This window comes from Cherax quadricarinatus, chromosome 30 (genome assembly GCF_038502225.1).
Source record: "Cherax quadricarinatus isolate ZL_2023a chromosome 30, ASM3850222v1, whole genome shotgun sequence".
Classification (NCBI taxonomy): Eukaryota; Metazoa; Arthropoda; class Malacostraca; order Decapoda; family Parastacidae; genus Cherax; species Cherax quadricarinatus.
The window spans coordinates 20,001,676-20,018,798 of record NC_091321.1 but is presented as its reverse complement, the minus strand read 5'-3'; the positions used below and the strand labels follow the sequence as shown (position 1 = coordinate 20,018,798).

The 17,123-nt window shown below is 41.4% G+C and overlaps 1 protein-coding gene across 3 annotated transcripts in view; it reads left to right on the top strand.

Moving 5' to 3' along the window:
• Positions 1–17,123, top strand: part of Sgf11 (SAGA associated factor 11kDa) — a 128,471-nt gene that overhangs the window by 15,678 nt on the left and 95,670 nt on the right. Inside the window, exons 1-2 of one of the 3 annotated variants that reach the window (XM_070089983.1) lie at positions 13,491–13,595; positions 14,968–15,130. In XM_070089983.1, coding sequence (XP_069946084.1) covers positions 13,569–13,595; positions 14,968–15,130 — 190 coding nt within the window. In that variant the 5' untranslated portion in view covers positions 13,491–13,568. Of the gene's footprint in view, positions 1–13,490; positions 13,596–14,967; positions 15,131–17,123 lie in introns of those variants that run through there. The other 2 variants (XM_070089982.1, XM_070089981.1) reach the window with 2 other exon arrangements.

Below are 17,123 nucleotides of genomic sequence, written 5' to 3'. Positions count from 1 at the left end.
TTCAGTTTTTTTTTTTCAAATTTGCAGTCATGTGTTTTATTGTGATTTCTTCCATCACTTAACATGTCTGACACCATCATGAGGGATGTTGAGGAAAAATATACCTGTCTGTATGACTGTGCCTTTCATCACACAGATGATTTTTATAATGAGAAAAACAAGTTGCTGATCTCAATAGAGTTGAATATCCTCAGAGACTGTTGATCCCCATAGAGTTGATTACCCTCAGCGACTATTGTAGAGGGTAAAGATTGTCATTTGCCAATTTCTGCTTTTATACATGTTAGTATGCATTTGTTTATCAAACAAAAATTACTGTATTTCATTAATGTCATGGATAAATATATGGCAACAGCAGATTGTTGTGTGTAGTGTTGTTTTCTTTCCCCATGCACCTACGTTTAGATTAATCATGGAATGGCAGTCTGACAAATTTTGTAGAATGAGAAGCAGAATATGAAGAGAGTGGCAAGACTACTAGTAACAACTAGGCAGCTTATGGTAGTTTCTCACATCATTGTTACTTTCTCTTTCCCACGACAGAAACTGGTTATTCTTTATCTCTGGCCTGCAGCGCTGTATAGTCCTTGTGGTTTAGCGCTTTTTGATTATAATAATAATGGTTATTCTTTATAAGTAATCATGCTATCCATTCCATGGGAAAATTAGTTATTTGTTGTGCAAATTGTTTATTTATTGATCATAGCAAAATGAGAATATCATTTATTATGTAAATTTTTTTTTTATTAAGTGGGTTGTGCAGTGACAACAGCTATATTTTTGAGAAGTATAAAGAAACTTTAATAATGTATTCCAAGTTTACCCAACCATCCTTAAGCTAACCTGGACCAGCTGTAAAATTTTCAGCTAAATTAGACAAGGCACTGTTAGATTAGATTATATATGTACAATAAAGGTCTCTTATCATAGACACCAAATATTAATACAGTACAGTACCTCCATTGCACAACATACTTAATACTGGAGAATTTACATAATAAAAAGACACCTGGACATAAAGTAAATATTGCCTGTTTCTCAGGATCCATTGTCAGTGCTGAGGTGCAAGTTTTTGTTATTAAGAATGACCACTGCTATAGCAATAGTTATACTTTGAGTACCAGTTAATTAGTCCACCCATATGATGATGGGGTTTTAGCAGCTTCAATGCCTAAGAACCCAGCAACCCATTTTTATTTTTGGCCTAAATAACAAGGTGAATTTCCTTTTCGTCATAATTTACTGTGATTTATACCCTTTCACTTGGAATAAATTATGGTTATCATTTTGTCTGCATCATTCTGTGAATGAATGATCCTGGATGGTATGAAATTGACATCTCGAGTGTTGAAGGGTTTTGCTCACATGGCAGATCCAGCCAGGTTGGGTCTGGTCAACAGATAAATTGGTTGCCTTGCATTATCGTTTATGTTGTTCACAAGTTGGGATAGGGTAGCAAGCAATTGTAGAAAATGGTGAACACACTGCTGTTGACAAAGTATAAGAGGCAGCTTTGTATTGCAAACTTTGTTTCTGCCTTAGTTGCAAGAATCTTCAAAGCTATTGCAATAGTCCTCGTCAAGGGGGGCTCCTTGGCGTGGTGAAGAGGCTCTTGGTCTGAGGAATTAGACCTGTCGGTCTACTTCCTCAGACCGAACCTAATTACCCCCCAATCCCCCGTTCCCTATCCCATCCTCCCCATCTTCCCCTTTTTCCTTTCCTCCTCCTCCCTCCCCACCCCTCCCTTTTGCCCTTCCTTTTTGGCCTTTTTTTTTTTTTTTTCCACAGGCACGCTAGTTCCTAGGTAGGGGAAAGGGTACTGGGGTCCATCCCATTCCGTTGAGGTTCTTGGCAGTGGCGTAGTTTGCCGTGGAATCTGGATTGCCTGGGGATGTCCTGATCCCTCTCCGGTATTCCGGAGGGTGGCTTTGGGTGTCTCTCGGGCAACGGGTGTATCTCTGGAAGCCACCTTTCGGATTCCGGGGGTGGTGGCCGAAGGAGGTATGCTTTGTGGCGGATTTCCGGCCGCCCTCTTGTTTGTCCACCAAGGTAGCTCGGCAGATGTGAGGTTGCTATCCCGGATTGCCGGTTTACTGGCATGATGGGTAGGGTATGGCATGGGTTCCATGCTGCATCTGCGCTACTTGCGGTGCTGAGGTCCTCTTGGGCACAGAGGGAGATTTCTGGCCCTTTCATTCCTCCTAGAAACTATCCCTCCCCGGTCCCCCCTTTTTTTATTCTTTTTTTTATTTTTATTTTCTTTTCTTCTTTCTTTTTTTTTCTTTAAAACAAAAAGAAAGAAGTAACCTAACCATGGCAGCCCTAGTCCATGAACCTGCTACCCCCGGGCCCCTTCTTGATACCGCACCCCATTCTGACCCCGCCTCGTCTTTGGACCACTCTTCGGACACTCCTCATGCTTCTGTACCTCTTGCCGGTGCTGTTTCCTCACCCGCTTCAGGTACTGAGGCCTCGACTGACTCCTTCGATTTATCTGACCTTCGCTCTCCTCTGACTATGCTTCTGGCCTCTCCCTCTACGGTGCGGCAATTTTCGAATTGCCGGCCCGTTCCATGTCGGACCAACTCTGGTCCCACGCCTAAACGCCAACGACAATTACCTGCTGATGATACTTCTCCACCTTCTCGTTCTTCTCAGAAAAGATCGACACGTCCTTCACTACCTTTCCACGCTCAGTTTCAGACTGCACAATGGACTAAATTCTTCACTTTACGACCGACTTCCTCTACTGCCTATCTTTCTGACCACAGTATTGGCAAGGCACTCCTACGCCATGTTGGTAAAGATATTTCTTTTCATGCTCTTAAGAGTGGTACGCGCACCATCACCGTACAGAATGCTACCCAGGCTCATGAGCTTTCTCGTCTTTCCCATATCGATACTGTTCCTGTCACTATTGAAAAGCATCATTCCCTCAATTCTTGTAGTGGTACCGTCATTCTGCCCCATACCATAGTTCAACAAAATTTCCAGACATGTGGCACTGACATTCTTGAACAGCTGGAACTCCAAGATCTCCCAATCCTCAAGGTAGACACTTAACGTTCTTCCTGCCCGCGGGCGGAGACGATACCCTAGCAATGTGGCTCGTTTAACTTTTGACAGCCGTGAACTCCCATCCTCAGTTTATGTAGCAGGACATCGGTTACAAGTTCGAAAGGTGATCCCTATACCACAACAGTGTAGAAATTGCTGGCAATTTGGCCATCCAGCGAAATATTGCAGATCTATCGCCGAATGCCCAGTCTGTGGTGCCGATGACCATTCAAATACGTCTTGCAATCGACCTCCCTCTTGCCTTGTCATGAGGCTCACCCTTCGTACTCTCGCCGTTGTCAAGTCTACTTAAACGAGTGGGAAATCCGTTACCTCATAGAGGCAGAAGGTCTCCCTTATGCCATGGCAGTTTCTCATCTCCGCCTCCAAGGGAGACTACCTCGTGTTTCTTATTCCCGTGTTTCAAAACGTCCCCCCACTTCTGGTATCCCATCTTCTGCACCCACCTCTGTGGTTACCTCTCCCATAGTCACTCCTGTAGCTAATTCTTTTGCTGTCCTCGGCTCAGACATCCCTACTTCAACGTCTCAGTCTGATCTCGCTTCTTCGTGTTCTCTCTCACAAGCCTCAGTAGCGACGAGATCTCATATGACACCTCCTCCCAATCGTCCCTCTACTTCTCAAAAGTCAAAAAAAGGTCCGTTAACACCTCCTACCCATCTTCCACCTCCTCATTTTCTCTTCCCTGTCTCTGTACCTGGTTCTCCCCCTCTCACTGGCTCTGTTACAAGTGTAGAGGTTCACCCTTCTCCTCGTACTGTACCTTCCTCCCCTGTTCCCTCCCAAGTTTCTTCCTCTTCTGCCACCTCCCAGGTTTCTGCCTCTTCTGTCCCCTTCCAGGCTTCTCCAGTTCCCTCTACCCTTTCGCCCCCCCCCCTACCTTGGTACAGTCCATTACAGTTCCAATCTTTACTCATCCTCCCCCTACCATTTCCAATATTGTCTCCCATACGACATCTCTGAATTCTGAAACACTTGAAGCAATCTCTGAATATATTGCAGAGACCAAACCATCAATGGACACTGATCCACCCTCCGCTCCTTCTCTCTCCTCTACTCCATCTGCGCAACTCCTTTCTTCACAGCGCACCGTTCCTTCGCTGCATGAACGTTTTCCACTGCCTCCGCATGTGGACTTTTCTAACCCCTCTAGTCCGTAGGAACCCTTACCTGCGGATTTCAGGTATCTTTATCATTGCCAATCATGGCCTATTTACAGTGGAATATACGCGGCCTCGGGTAATCGGGGTGAGCTTCAGATGTTACTCTCCCAGTTTTCCCCTGTTGGTGTTTGCTTACAGGAACCAAAATTACACTCTGCTCTTATCTCTCCCATCTCAGGCTATAATTTATTGTATTCTTCAGATGCTTTTCCTGATGGGACCTTTAATGAAAGTGCCCTTCTTCTATGCACTGATATTCCATACCATCAGCTATTTGTTCGTACTTCGCTGCATTACACAGCAGCCCGTATCCACTTGCATAGGTGGTATACGCTCTGTTCTTTATATCTCTCTCCTTCTCGGGCATTATCTATTCCGGATATTGCCTTTCTTGTTTCGTCATTACCACCACCGATTCTGTTACTTGGTGATTTTAATGCCCACCATTTCCTCTGGGGGGGGGGGTCTCACTGTGATTCCCGTGGCATTCAGTTAGAGGCTTTTCTTGCCACCCACCCCCTCCATGTTTTAAATACAGGTACTCACACCCATTTTGATCCTCGGACTCACACTCTCTCTTGCATCGATCTCTCAGTCTGCTCTTCCTCCGCTGCATTAGACTTCACTTGGTCTGTTCTTCCGGACTTACATGACAGCGATCATTTCCCAATCATTCTTACTTCCCCTTCATATTCACCACCTCTTCGCATCCCACGCTGGCAATTTGATCAGGCAAATTGGAACCTTTACTCACACCTAACTGTTTTTAGAGAGGTTCCTTCTTCGTCCTCCATCGATGAGCTTTTACACCTCTTCTCGTCCTCCGTTTTAACCGCAGCTTCTCATTTTATACCCCAAACTTCGGGCAGGCATTCTCAGAAATGCGTGCCTTGGTGGTCTCCTGCTTTTGCTCGTGCAGTACGTTTGAAACGCGCTGCATGGGGCAGGTACCGGTACAATAGAACCACAGAGAGACTTCTTGATTTTAAGCAGAAGCGTGCGATCGCTCGCCATGTCATCCGTGATGCTAAATGCACTTGCTGGCGAGATTATGTCTCCACCATCACCTCTGCTTCCTCTATGAGTGCAGTCTGGAAAAAGTACGAATACTGTGTGGTAAATATTCTCCTGACCCGTCTCCTGTTCTGCGGGTTGCCGGTGTTGATATAGCAAACCCACTAGATGTTGCCAATGAAATTGGCAATCATCTGGTCCGTATTTCTCAGGGACTCCATCTATGCCCCTCATTTCCTTCCTCAAAGTCTGCCAGAGAGTTAGCACCCTTGGACTTTTCTTCTCTCAGAGAAGAACAGTATAATGTGCCTTTTACACTTCAAGAACTGGAGGCAACACTCTCAGCTTGCCGATCATCGGCAGCTGGGCCCGACGACATTCATATTTGTATGCTACAACATTTACATCAGTCAGCCCTTGCAGTCCTATTATGCCTTTACAATCTTATTTGGTCACAAGGAGTTCTTCCACAGCTGTGGAAATCCGCCATTGTTCTCCCTTTCCGCAAACCAGGCACTACGGGACATGAAACCTCCCACTATCGTCCCATTGCTCTTACCAGTGCAGTTTGCAAAGTGATGGAACGCCTAGTAAATAGATGTTTAGTGTGGTATTTAGAGACACACAACAGTCTCTCCATTTGTCAATATGGCTTTCGTAAGGGACGTTCTACCATAGACCCCTTACTACGCTTGGATACGTATGTTCGTAATGCCTTTGCGAATAACCACTCAGTTACTGCCATATTTTTTGACCTTGAGAAGGCATATGACACAACTTGGAGGTATAATATTTTAGCCCAAGCCCACTCCTTAGGCCTTCGAGGCAATCTACCATCCTTCCTTAACCCTTTGACTGTTTTCGACGTATAAATACGTCTTACGAGGCAATGTTTCTGACGTATATATACTCAATAATTCTAGCAGCTTCAAATCAAGCGGGAGAAAGCTGGTAGGCCCACATGTGAGAGAATGGGTCTGTGTGGTTAGTGTGCACCACATAAAAAAAATCCTGCAGCACACATTGCGTAATGAGAAAAAAAAAACGATCGTTTTTTTTGGAATAAAATGCCGACTTTGAGGTGTATTTTCGTATAGTATTTATCGTTGTATTCGCGTTTTCATGGTCTTAGGTGATAAAATGGAAAACATATTACAGAAATAGAGATGATTTTCATTACTTTGACGATGAAAACGACCTTGAAACTGAGCTCAAAGTAGCGGAAATGTTCGATTTTTACCAATGTTCAGGAGTAAATAAATCACACCACACATCCAATACACGTCAACTGGGGAGTCCAATATTCTTTCACTAGTGCACTGATATTATTTATACCATTTTTACAATAATACAGTAGTCTGCATAACAGTAAATTTTGTATTTTTTTGTATGAATAAAAAATCAAAATAGAAAGCAATAATAATTTAAGAGGGGCCTAGAGATGTGACTAATGAACAGAGCATATGTTATTTTAGTGCCACGAATGTCTACCTTGTTTATTCTGGACCCTATTTTGAAATTGGCATCTTTTTTAGTTTGCATGAAATTGGCCAAATTGCAAATTTCTGACCACCATATTGGGTAGTCCAAATTAGTAAATGGGAGGTTTCTTGTACTCAGCTGATAGATAAAATGGAGTTCAAAAGAAATAGCTATGAGTTTGGTCAACTGGAGCAATGGAATTGGCTGAAAATAGGGCTCAAAGTCGGCAAAATCGCCGATACGCATATGTCGCCGAGACCGCTAACTTCGCGGGAGCATAATTCCATGAGTTTTCGACCAAATTTCGAACTTTTGGTGTCATTACCATCGGGAAAAGATTCTCTATCATTTCATAAGAAAAAATAATTTTTTTTTTTTAAAAAATTGAGCGACATAGAATGACAGTTTCAGAGAGGGGCCTGAAACAGTCAAAGGGTTAAGAACTTTTTAACTGACAGGCATTTCCGTGTTCGGGTTAATAATGTGCTCTCCCGGACTTTATCCAAGCTGAAGGTGTCCCCCAGGGATGTGTTCTGAGCACAACACTTTTTCTCCTTGCTATTAATGATTTGGCCTCTAGTCTTCCATCAAATATTTGGTCATCACTCTATGTTGATGACTTCTCTATTGCCTGTGCAGGCGCTGACTGTCACCTTATTACAGTTTCTCTCCAGCATGCAGTCAACCGTGTTTCCAATTGGGCCACCACACGTGGGTTTAAATTTTCCAGCACTAAAACTAGACGCTCTGTCATCTCTGATCATCCTTTGTACCTCTATGGCTCCCGTATCCCTGAATGTGATACGGTCAAGTTTCTGGGCCTCCTCTTTGATCGTAGGTTATCCTGGAAACCTCACATTACCTCTCTGAAGGCAACTTGTCACAGCCAGCTGAACCTTCTTAAAGCCCTTGCTCATCTTTCATGGGGAGCTGATCGTCGAAACCTCCTTCGCCTACATTCCACCCTTATTTTATCGAAACTTGATTATGGTGACCAGATCTATTCAGCGGCATCTGCTACTCTCTCTAGCCTTAACCCCATTCATCACCAAGGATTACGTTTATGCCTTGGTGCTTTTCGCTCTTCCCCTGTCGAGAGCCTCTATGCAGAAGCAAACGTTCCATCCTTATCCGATCACCGTGATGCCCATTGCCTTCGCTACTATGTACGCTCTCATGATCTCCGCAATCCTTCCATTTACAGAATTGTCACTGATATTAGTAGACATTCTTTATTTGTTGGCCTCCCCTGTTTACTCCGTCCCTTCTCTCTTCGCCTTCATTCGCTCTTGTCTTCTCTTCAATTACCACCTTTCTATGTACATGTAGCATCTCACTTTTCCCTACCCCCCTGGGAAGTTCCAGCTGTTCGAGTCTGTTCTTTCTCTCTCCCTTGCTCAAAAGCTCAACTGTCTACGGTCGCTTCCCGCTCTCTTTTTCTTGACCACTTTCACTCTCATTCTCATGCCATTGCTGTGTACACAGATGGCTCTAAGTCTTCTGACGGCGTAGGATTCGCAGCAGTGTTTCCGGACAGCGTCGTACAAGGGCATTTACTATCTTCGGCTAGTATTTTTACTGCTGAATTGTATTCCATCCTTACAGCACTTATCCGTATTGCATCTATGCCTGTGTCATCATTTGTGGTTGTCTCAGACTCCCTTAGTGCTTTACAGGCTATACAGAAATTTGATACACCTCACCCCTTAGTCCTCCGTATCCAACTTTGGCTATGCCGCATCTTTACCAAGTATAAAGTTATTGTTTTTTGTTGGGTCCCTGGTCATGTTGACGTACAGGGCAATGAACAGGCAGACACTGCTGCGCGGTCAGCAGTACATAACCTACCAGTTTCATGTAAAGGTATTCCATTTACGGACTATTTTGCTGCAATATCTTCCCACCTTCACACCCGTTGGCAACAACGTTGGTCTACTATGCTCGGCAACAAATTTCAATCTATTAAACCGAGTATAGGTTACTGGCCGTCTTCTTATCACCAGTGTCGAGGTTGGGAGACTACTCTCTCCCATCTTCGCATTGGCCATACTCGTCTTACTCATGGATATCTCATGGAGAGGCGCCCTGCTCCTCTCTGTGAGAATTGCCAAGTTCCATTATCAGTCAGCCACATTCTGTTGGACTGCCCACTTTATCAACGAGCACGCAGAATTTATCTCCGTTGTCGTCTTCGCTCCGCTGCTCTCTCTTTACCTTCCCTTCTCGCTGATGGACCCACCTTTCGTCCAGACTCTCTCATTGACTTTTTGACAACAACTGACTTACTTCACAAATTCTGATACCTTCAGCCCTTTCTACTTCAATCTCTTGCTACCCTCTACCCCCGTACTATCCCCTGCCCCGCTGTTTTCTGTAACCTACTGATCATCCCTCCTCCCTTCTGCCATCCAATACCCTCGCTTCCTTCCCTACCCTGCAGCGCTGTATAGCCCTTGTGGCTTAGCTCTTCTTTTTTATTATAATAATAATATTGCAATAGTATATCACCTCCAGGATACAAGTCGCCTCACATCCAGGGGCACTACTAGAATTTCTATTCTGGGTGAGGCTTATGGGCAGTTGTCTTGTTGGAAGGAGGGCTAGGAGACTTGTTTTGAGCAGTGGTATTATTGCTATTTTTATTGGAGAGGCTAAGGGAATTTGGGGTGCTGAAGTCTCCTAAGCCCCCTTTAATGCTGCCCTTGTTCACAGCAAGAAAATATGTAACTTCACTTCTTACCCCAACTTTGGTAGCAACATCATAGTGTCCCAAGACCCATATCAATTTTATTTTCTCTTAAAGCCATTCATTGTAAGCTGCTGTCACTTACCTGTGGCCAGTAACTGATTAATAATTGATATACCTGGGGACAGTGAGCATCTCCTCTCTTGTAAACTTACCCCTCAAGGGAGGTTCCTTGATGCTGGTAAGGGACTCGTAATCTATGGAATTGGATCTGAATTGAGCCTAAATACCCTCCATCCCCCTCACATGTGCTGTATACTCCTATGGGTTTAGTACTTCCCTCTGATTATAATAATAATAATAATAATAATAATAATAATAATAATAATAATAATAATAATAATAATAATCTTGTAAAATTAGGTATTATAGTGCCATTACCTTCATAGGTGTGAGATTCTGAGGCGAGGGATATGGGTTATCAAAATAGATATTCCATAATGGTGGCTCAGGCACACTTCAGTGGGGCATTCTGGCACCAGTTGAGTGGCTTACAGACTGCTAAATTCAGTCAAAGATACAAGCAATATTTAGTTCAGCTACACAACTTGTCTTGAGTGCACTCATTGACTGGTGCCTTATAGTGGAGTGGTTTAACAAGTCAGCTCCAGTTTGAACTCTCTTGAATGTGTAAAATGAGTATTGACTGTCATATATGTAGTAGCAAGTAATAGTAAAAAAATATTTGTCACTATATTACAGTAGTTATCTCAAGGATTATGCCATCTGCCATTAACAATATTAAAAAAAAAATTAATCCAGATCAGAGATATGTTATGAATATTTTAACAATGCAGTACTTTCTTCTTTTTATATAAATTCACTGATACAGAAGTGGCACTGGCCTGTGGGTACTGGTCATAATTCGACCCTTTCTTTTGTAATAGAACACATTTTTCTTTCACAAAGAGAGTCATTGACAGTGTGCTAGACAAATTTGATAGTTTTGAGTTATTTAGCACATGTAATTAACCCTTCGAGGATCGACAGGCCCTCTCCGAAACTTGTTCTCAGGGTCGGCCAAATTTAAAAAAAAAAAAATTATTTTTTCTAACGAAAAGATAGAGAATCTTTTCTCGATCATAATGACACCAAAAGTATGAAATTTGATGGAAAACTTACGGAATTATGCTCTTGCGAAGTTAGTGGTCTTGATGATGTTTACGTATCGGCGATTTTGCCCACTTTGAGCCCTATTTTCGACCATTTCCAATGTACTAGTCGACAAAAATCATAACTATTTCGCTAGAACTCCATTTTTTCTATCGAATGAGTACAAGAAACCACCCATTTACCAATTTCAACCATCCAATAAAGTGGTCAGAATTTAGCAATTTTGCCAATTTCACACAAATTTCAAAAGATGCCAATTTCCAAATAGGGTCCAGAATAAACAAAAAAGACATTCCTGGCACTAAAATAACAAGTTCTCTGTTCGTTAGTCACATCCCCAGGCCTCTCTTATATTTCTTTGGCTTTCCACTTTGAATTTTTATTCTTACAAAAAATAGAAGATTTACTGTTATGCAGTCTACTGCATTAGTGTAGAAATGGTATAAATAATATCAGCGCACTTGTGAAAGAATATTAGACTCACCAGTTGACGTGTATTGGACGCTTGGCATGATTTGTTTACTTTTGAACTTTGATAAAAATCGAACATTTCTGCTACTTTGCGCTCAATTTCAAGGTAAATTCCATTGTAAAACCAGTCAATATCACCTCAATTTCTGTAATATGTCTTTCATTCTATAAAATGAGACCAAGAAAACTAGAATACTACAATAAATACCATATGAAAATACAGTGCAAAGTCGCTGTTTTATTCCAAAAACATGGTCAAAGTTTTTTTTTTCTCATTACGCACTGTGTGCTGCAGGATTTTTGTATACTGCGCACACTGACCACATAGACCCATTCTTTCATATGTAGGCCTACCAGCTTTCTCTCATTAGATTTGAAGGCACTGGAATTTAGGCGTACTAGTACGTCAAAAACCCTGGGTCGTAAGCCGTACTAGTACGGCCGAAACCCTCAAAGGGTTAAAAACCTTATTGGACTACAGCCTTTTCTGTGTACAGTGATTTAAAGAAGGGTTACTGTATACCCCTTCCTATCTTATTGTTACATCTGGCAGCTCTGATATAGTTTTTCTATCTACCAGTGGAAGTTGACTATTTGGGTCTGGGAATTTCGTCTCTGCAACAGATTAATTTACAAGTACAGGTCGGCCATCACTAATCCGGCAATCGGTAATCCGGTTCCATCAGTAATACGGCACTAATTTCAGCTAGCCTAATTTCAAATTTTTGGGGTTGCCACACCATCCTGCCACTACTTTTTGGTAGCATTACTTGCTGCATAAGTCATTCCAATTTGTTTTTCTCCATTTATTGTTATCACTTGCTCACTTTTATCCCTAGCCATGGTTCCAACAAATAAAAGAAATGCTTCTCATTGTGTAAATCACATACACCATACATTGTCCATAAAAGGTAAGGTGGCTTTGAAGCCACAGTCAGTCGCTATGATCTCAGCTCCCTTAGATAAGCTGTGACCGGGAAATTTGGGCCTACATATGAGAGAATAGGTCTGTGTGGTAAGTGTACACTGTATAAAAAAATCCTGCAGCACCCAGTGCCTAATGAGAAAAAAACTGCGATCGTGTTTTTGGTGTACAGCAGCGACTTTGCAGTGTATTTTCGTATGGTTTTTATTGTTGTATTCTCATTTTTTTTTGTCTCATTTGATAGAATGAAAGATATATTACAGAAATAGATATGAGTTTGAGTGGTTGTAGGACAGATAGTACATGTACCTTGAAATTGAGCTGAAAGTAGCGGAAATGTTTGATTTTTGCAGATGTTCGAGAGTAAACAAATAATGTCACCGTCCAATAGGTGTCCAACTGGCCAGTCTGATATGTGGTCACGAATGGGTTGACATTATTTACACAATTATTACAATAATGCAGTAGTCTGCATGATAGTAAATCTTCTAACCTCTATCTTTATCTTTGTTTTTTGTGTGAATAAAAATTCAAAATGGAAAGCAAGCATAATATAAGAAAGGCCTGGAGACGTGACTGATGAACAGAGAAAATGTTATTTTAGTGCCAGGAAAGTCTGCATTGTTTATTCCAGACCCTATTTTGAAATTAGCATCTCTTGAAATTTGTGTGAAATTGGCCAAATTACTGATTTCTGACCACTTTATTGGGTACTTGCAATAGGTAAATGGGCAATTTCTTGTACTCAATCGACAGAATAGAAGGAATACTAACGAAATAGTTATGAGTTTGGTAAATTGGAACAATGGAATGGGCCAAAAATAGGGCATAAAGTGGGTAAAATCGACAATGGTTAAATATCGCTGTTGGGTTAAGTGTATTCTAACCTAACCACTCTGTAATCCGGCAAAATCAGTAATCCGGCACCCTACAGGTCCCGATGATACCAGATTAGTGGTGGTCAACCTGTAAAGTGTCTCAACCTTTTCTTAATTGCTGGTTGTAACAATCCCTTTCTGCAGATTTAAAGTTGGAAATATTTCTTTGGATGAATATCTCTGGTGATCCTTGACCAAAGACCACCAGGTTTTGGAGCTCACTCTTTCTGATACCTACTTTCCTTTTGTGCTAGTTCTTATCTAGAGGTGGTCCAGCATTGGATTTCCTCCAAATTCCAACAGGGGTGTCTGTAGAAGTTCCTGTTCTGGCTACAGTAGAGGGGAAACCTTTTTGTGGTTCTTCCAAGCCTTGCACTTTGCATTAGCTTCTCTGTCTCTCTCTCTCTCTCTCTTTTCTAGTCACAGAAATAGTATAATAATAGTAGCCAGTTCATAATATGCATTGATTTATTATCTTAGTGAGGTGTGCTCATAGACAGCATGTGTAACAACAATGTTTGTCTTGCAGTACGGTGCGCACACGAGGACAAAGTGAAGTTTGGTCATCCCGAAGTGGAGGTGGAGGTGCTGGAGGAGGAGGAGGGGGAGGAGGAGGAGGAGGAGGAGGAGGGGGGGGAGGAAGAGGAGGAGGAAGTGGGGGTGGGAAGGGTTGCAGAGGTGGTGGTGTAGGGAGAGGGATGACCAAACCAAGCCACCGAGAGCAGGTGAGTTAACTTTCAGTGGAATGGTTTGCTACAGTAGTGCAGCATTAGGTGCTTCTCACAGTTAGAAATAGTGGAGTTAAATATTGGTTTCTGAATGCCCTGAGTTATTTATGTTGAGCAACTTCTAAGTACACTTGTTATCCTAAGTTTGGTCTTCATTTTTGGTGTTATGTTTGAAGACTGCAACTTTTTCTTTTTACTGACAGGCTTGATTACTTCTTGGTTTTATTTTTTTATGGAGTGTGACATGGTGTAAATGTACACATTTTTTTTCCATATACAGTGGACCCCCGGTTAACGATATTTTTTCATTCCAGAAGTATGTTCAGGTGCCAGTACTGACCGAATTTGTTCCCATAAGAAATATTGTGAAGTAGATTAGTCCATTTCAGACCCCCAAACATACACGTACAAACGCACTTACATAAATACACTTACATAATTGGTCGCATTCGGAGATGATCGTTAAGCGGGGGTCCACTGTACTATATTTATGTTGATTTTGGTAAGATGGCATTTATTAGTGCTTCAGCTTAACAAAAAATCTACATGTATTGGTCACTATCTTGAGAGGATGTACCCATTTATTTCTATTACTTTTTTGTTTAAATACTGTATATTACGATTGCATTCTTAAACTGCAATAAGCCCTCGATATAAGATAGTAATAAGGGGTGGCGGGTGGGCGGTGATGGTAATTGTGATGGGTAGAGATGAGGTCGTTTAGCCATGATTGTATAATTATTATAACAGATAATTCTTTAACCACTGAACTTGAGTTATTTTTTCTGAATCATTTAAACCAGATAATTTTGTTCTGTATTTTCAAAGTCTGTTATGTCGAGGGTTTTTACTGTACTTCATAATGTGCACAGAGAGTTACTACAATTTGTACTCTCTATGTACCGCATTATGATCTTAGTATTACAGTCAGTGTGAAAGCATTTTAAATTTATTAGTTCTAAAACCTCTTAAGACTCAAAGAAAGGTTATTGTAGTAACTAAAGCTACATAGGTTTTTTGGTTGGCCTTTAATAATAATAATGATAGTAATGCATATAACGTGCATGAGTGTTGTCATTTTGTTAACCAGCATGACTTGAAAGTTAACTTCGACGTGAAAATCAAAAAATAAATATCTTTATAAACTTGTAAAGTAATATTCAGCATATTATTGTGCTGTATTACAGCAGTTGTTTATGGAACTTCTTTGTTCTTTGATTTTTGTATCGGTCATTTTAGCATGTTTGAGTTCAAAATCAGAAAGTAATACAGAACCACTACTGTTGACATTGGTCTAGAGTGCTGTTGTATCCTTTGTTGCTTGGCATGTAAAGCGGTATTTATTTTAACTTACTTTTTATCATGGTAGGTAACAAGCACTGGTGGCTGGATGGTTCAGGCTGTTGGTGGCAGCGGCGGCATTGGCCGTGTTGGGGTCGATGGAAGTATTTTGTCTTCGCTTGCTTCACCCGAGACCCTTGATTTGGTGGCTCAGATGATCTCACAGGAACTTCTTGATGATGCTATTCTAAGTTAGTTGAGGAATTTTTCAGATCTACAGAATATGACTGAAAATATGTTCTCCATATAAGTTAGAAGTATGTCCCCACTTAGCTTTGTGGATACCTCGCTCTCCACAGAAAACTTGGTACAGGCATACCTTGCTAATATGGCACTTTTCAATTGTATCTTCTTTCAACAAACTGGGCGTATCCCACCAAGGCAGGGTGGCCCCCCCCCCCAAAAAAAAAAAAAAGATTTCTCATCATAACTTTAGTAATGTATACAGGAGAAAGGGTTACTAGCCCCTTGCTCCTGGCATTTTAATCGCCTCTTATGACACGCATGGCTTGCAGAGGAAGCTTTTATTTTCGGCAGTGAAAATACGTATTTTAAAGTTAGTAATACGGTACTGTAGCATTTTATATTATTTTTACTGTTCCATCTCTCTCTCTATTTTTTAGGACTTGCACAATTGTGCACTTGATAAATGATAGTGTAAACATGACAAGTAAAAAAAAGGCTGTGATTCTCTTTTAAGTTGATATTTGCTTTATGGCGATGGTCTGGAACGTAATCCACCATTTTAGTGAGGTATGTCTGTACTGTAGTGTTCTTTCTCTTTACCAAATATAATTGTCAACAATTTCTCTTGTTTTTATGAATCTCACTTTGACTCATTGTAAAACTCATGAGTATGGTTTAGTTTTCTCATATGTACTTGATTTTTTTTTTTTTTTACACCATCTCTCTCACCATACTTCACAGGGGTACCTTGGTGCAATTGAGCTGTTGATCTAAGGAATTGGAGCTACCCTCCCCTATCTTATAAAAATTGATGATGCTCCATTCTTTTCATTAGCATAATGTAGCATTTTTTAATAATAATAATATAGTAATACAGTGGACCCTCGACCAACAATATTAATCTGTTCCTGAGAGCTCATCGTTAATCGAAATTATCGTTAGTTGAGTTAATTTTCCCCATAAGAAATAATAGAAATCAAATTAATCCATGCAAGACACCCAAAAGTATTGAAAAAAAAAAATTTTACCATGTGAAATATTAATTTTAATACACACAAACTGAAGAAGACATGTACAATTACATGACACTTACCTTTATTGAAGATCTGGTGATGATTGATGGGATGGGAGGAGGGGAGAGTGTTGATGGTGTTAGTGTTTAGAAGGGGAATCCCCTTCCATTAGGACTTGAGGTGGCAAGTCCTTTTCCGGGGTTACTTTCCTTCTTCTTTTAATGCCACTAGGACCAGCTTGAGAGTCACTGGACCTCTGTCGCACAACATATCTGTCCATAGAGGCCTGTACCTCCCGTTCCTTTATGACATTCCTAAAGTTTTTCACAACATTGTCAGTGTACAGGTTGCCAACACGGCTTGCAGTAGCTGTGTCAGGGTGATTTTCATCAAAAAAGGTTTGCACTTTAAGCCACATTGCACACATTTCCTTAATCTTTGAAGTAGGCAACTTCCTCAATTTCTCTATCTCCTCCTCCGAAGCAGTTTCCTCAGGTGTGGCCTCTTGCTGAAGATGATCTAGCAGCTCATCAGTGGTTAGTTCTTCATTGTCCTCCTCCACCAACTCTTCCACATCCTCCCCACTAACCTCCAACCCCAAGGACTTTCCCAATGCCACAATGGATTCCTCAACTGGCATAGGATTCCCAGGGTTAGCCTCAAACCCTTCAAAATCCCTTTTGTCTACACATTCTGGCCACAGTTTTTTCTAAGCAGAGTTCAAGGTCCTCTTAGTCGCTTCCTCCCAAGCCTTACCTATAATGTTTACACAATTGAGGATGCTAAAGTGATCTCTCCAAAACTCTCTTAGAGTCAGTTGAGTTTCTAAGGTCACTACAAAGCACCTTTCAAACATAGTTTTTGTGTACAGTTTCTTGAAGTTTGCAATGACCTGCTGGTCCATGGGCTGCAGGAGAGGAGTGGTATTAGGAGGCAAAAACTTCACCTTAATGAAGCTCATGTCCACAGAAAGTCACTCTGCCAA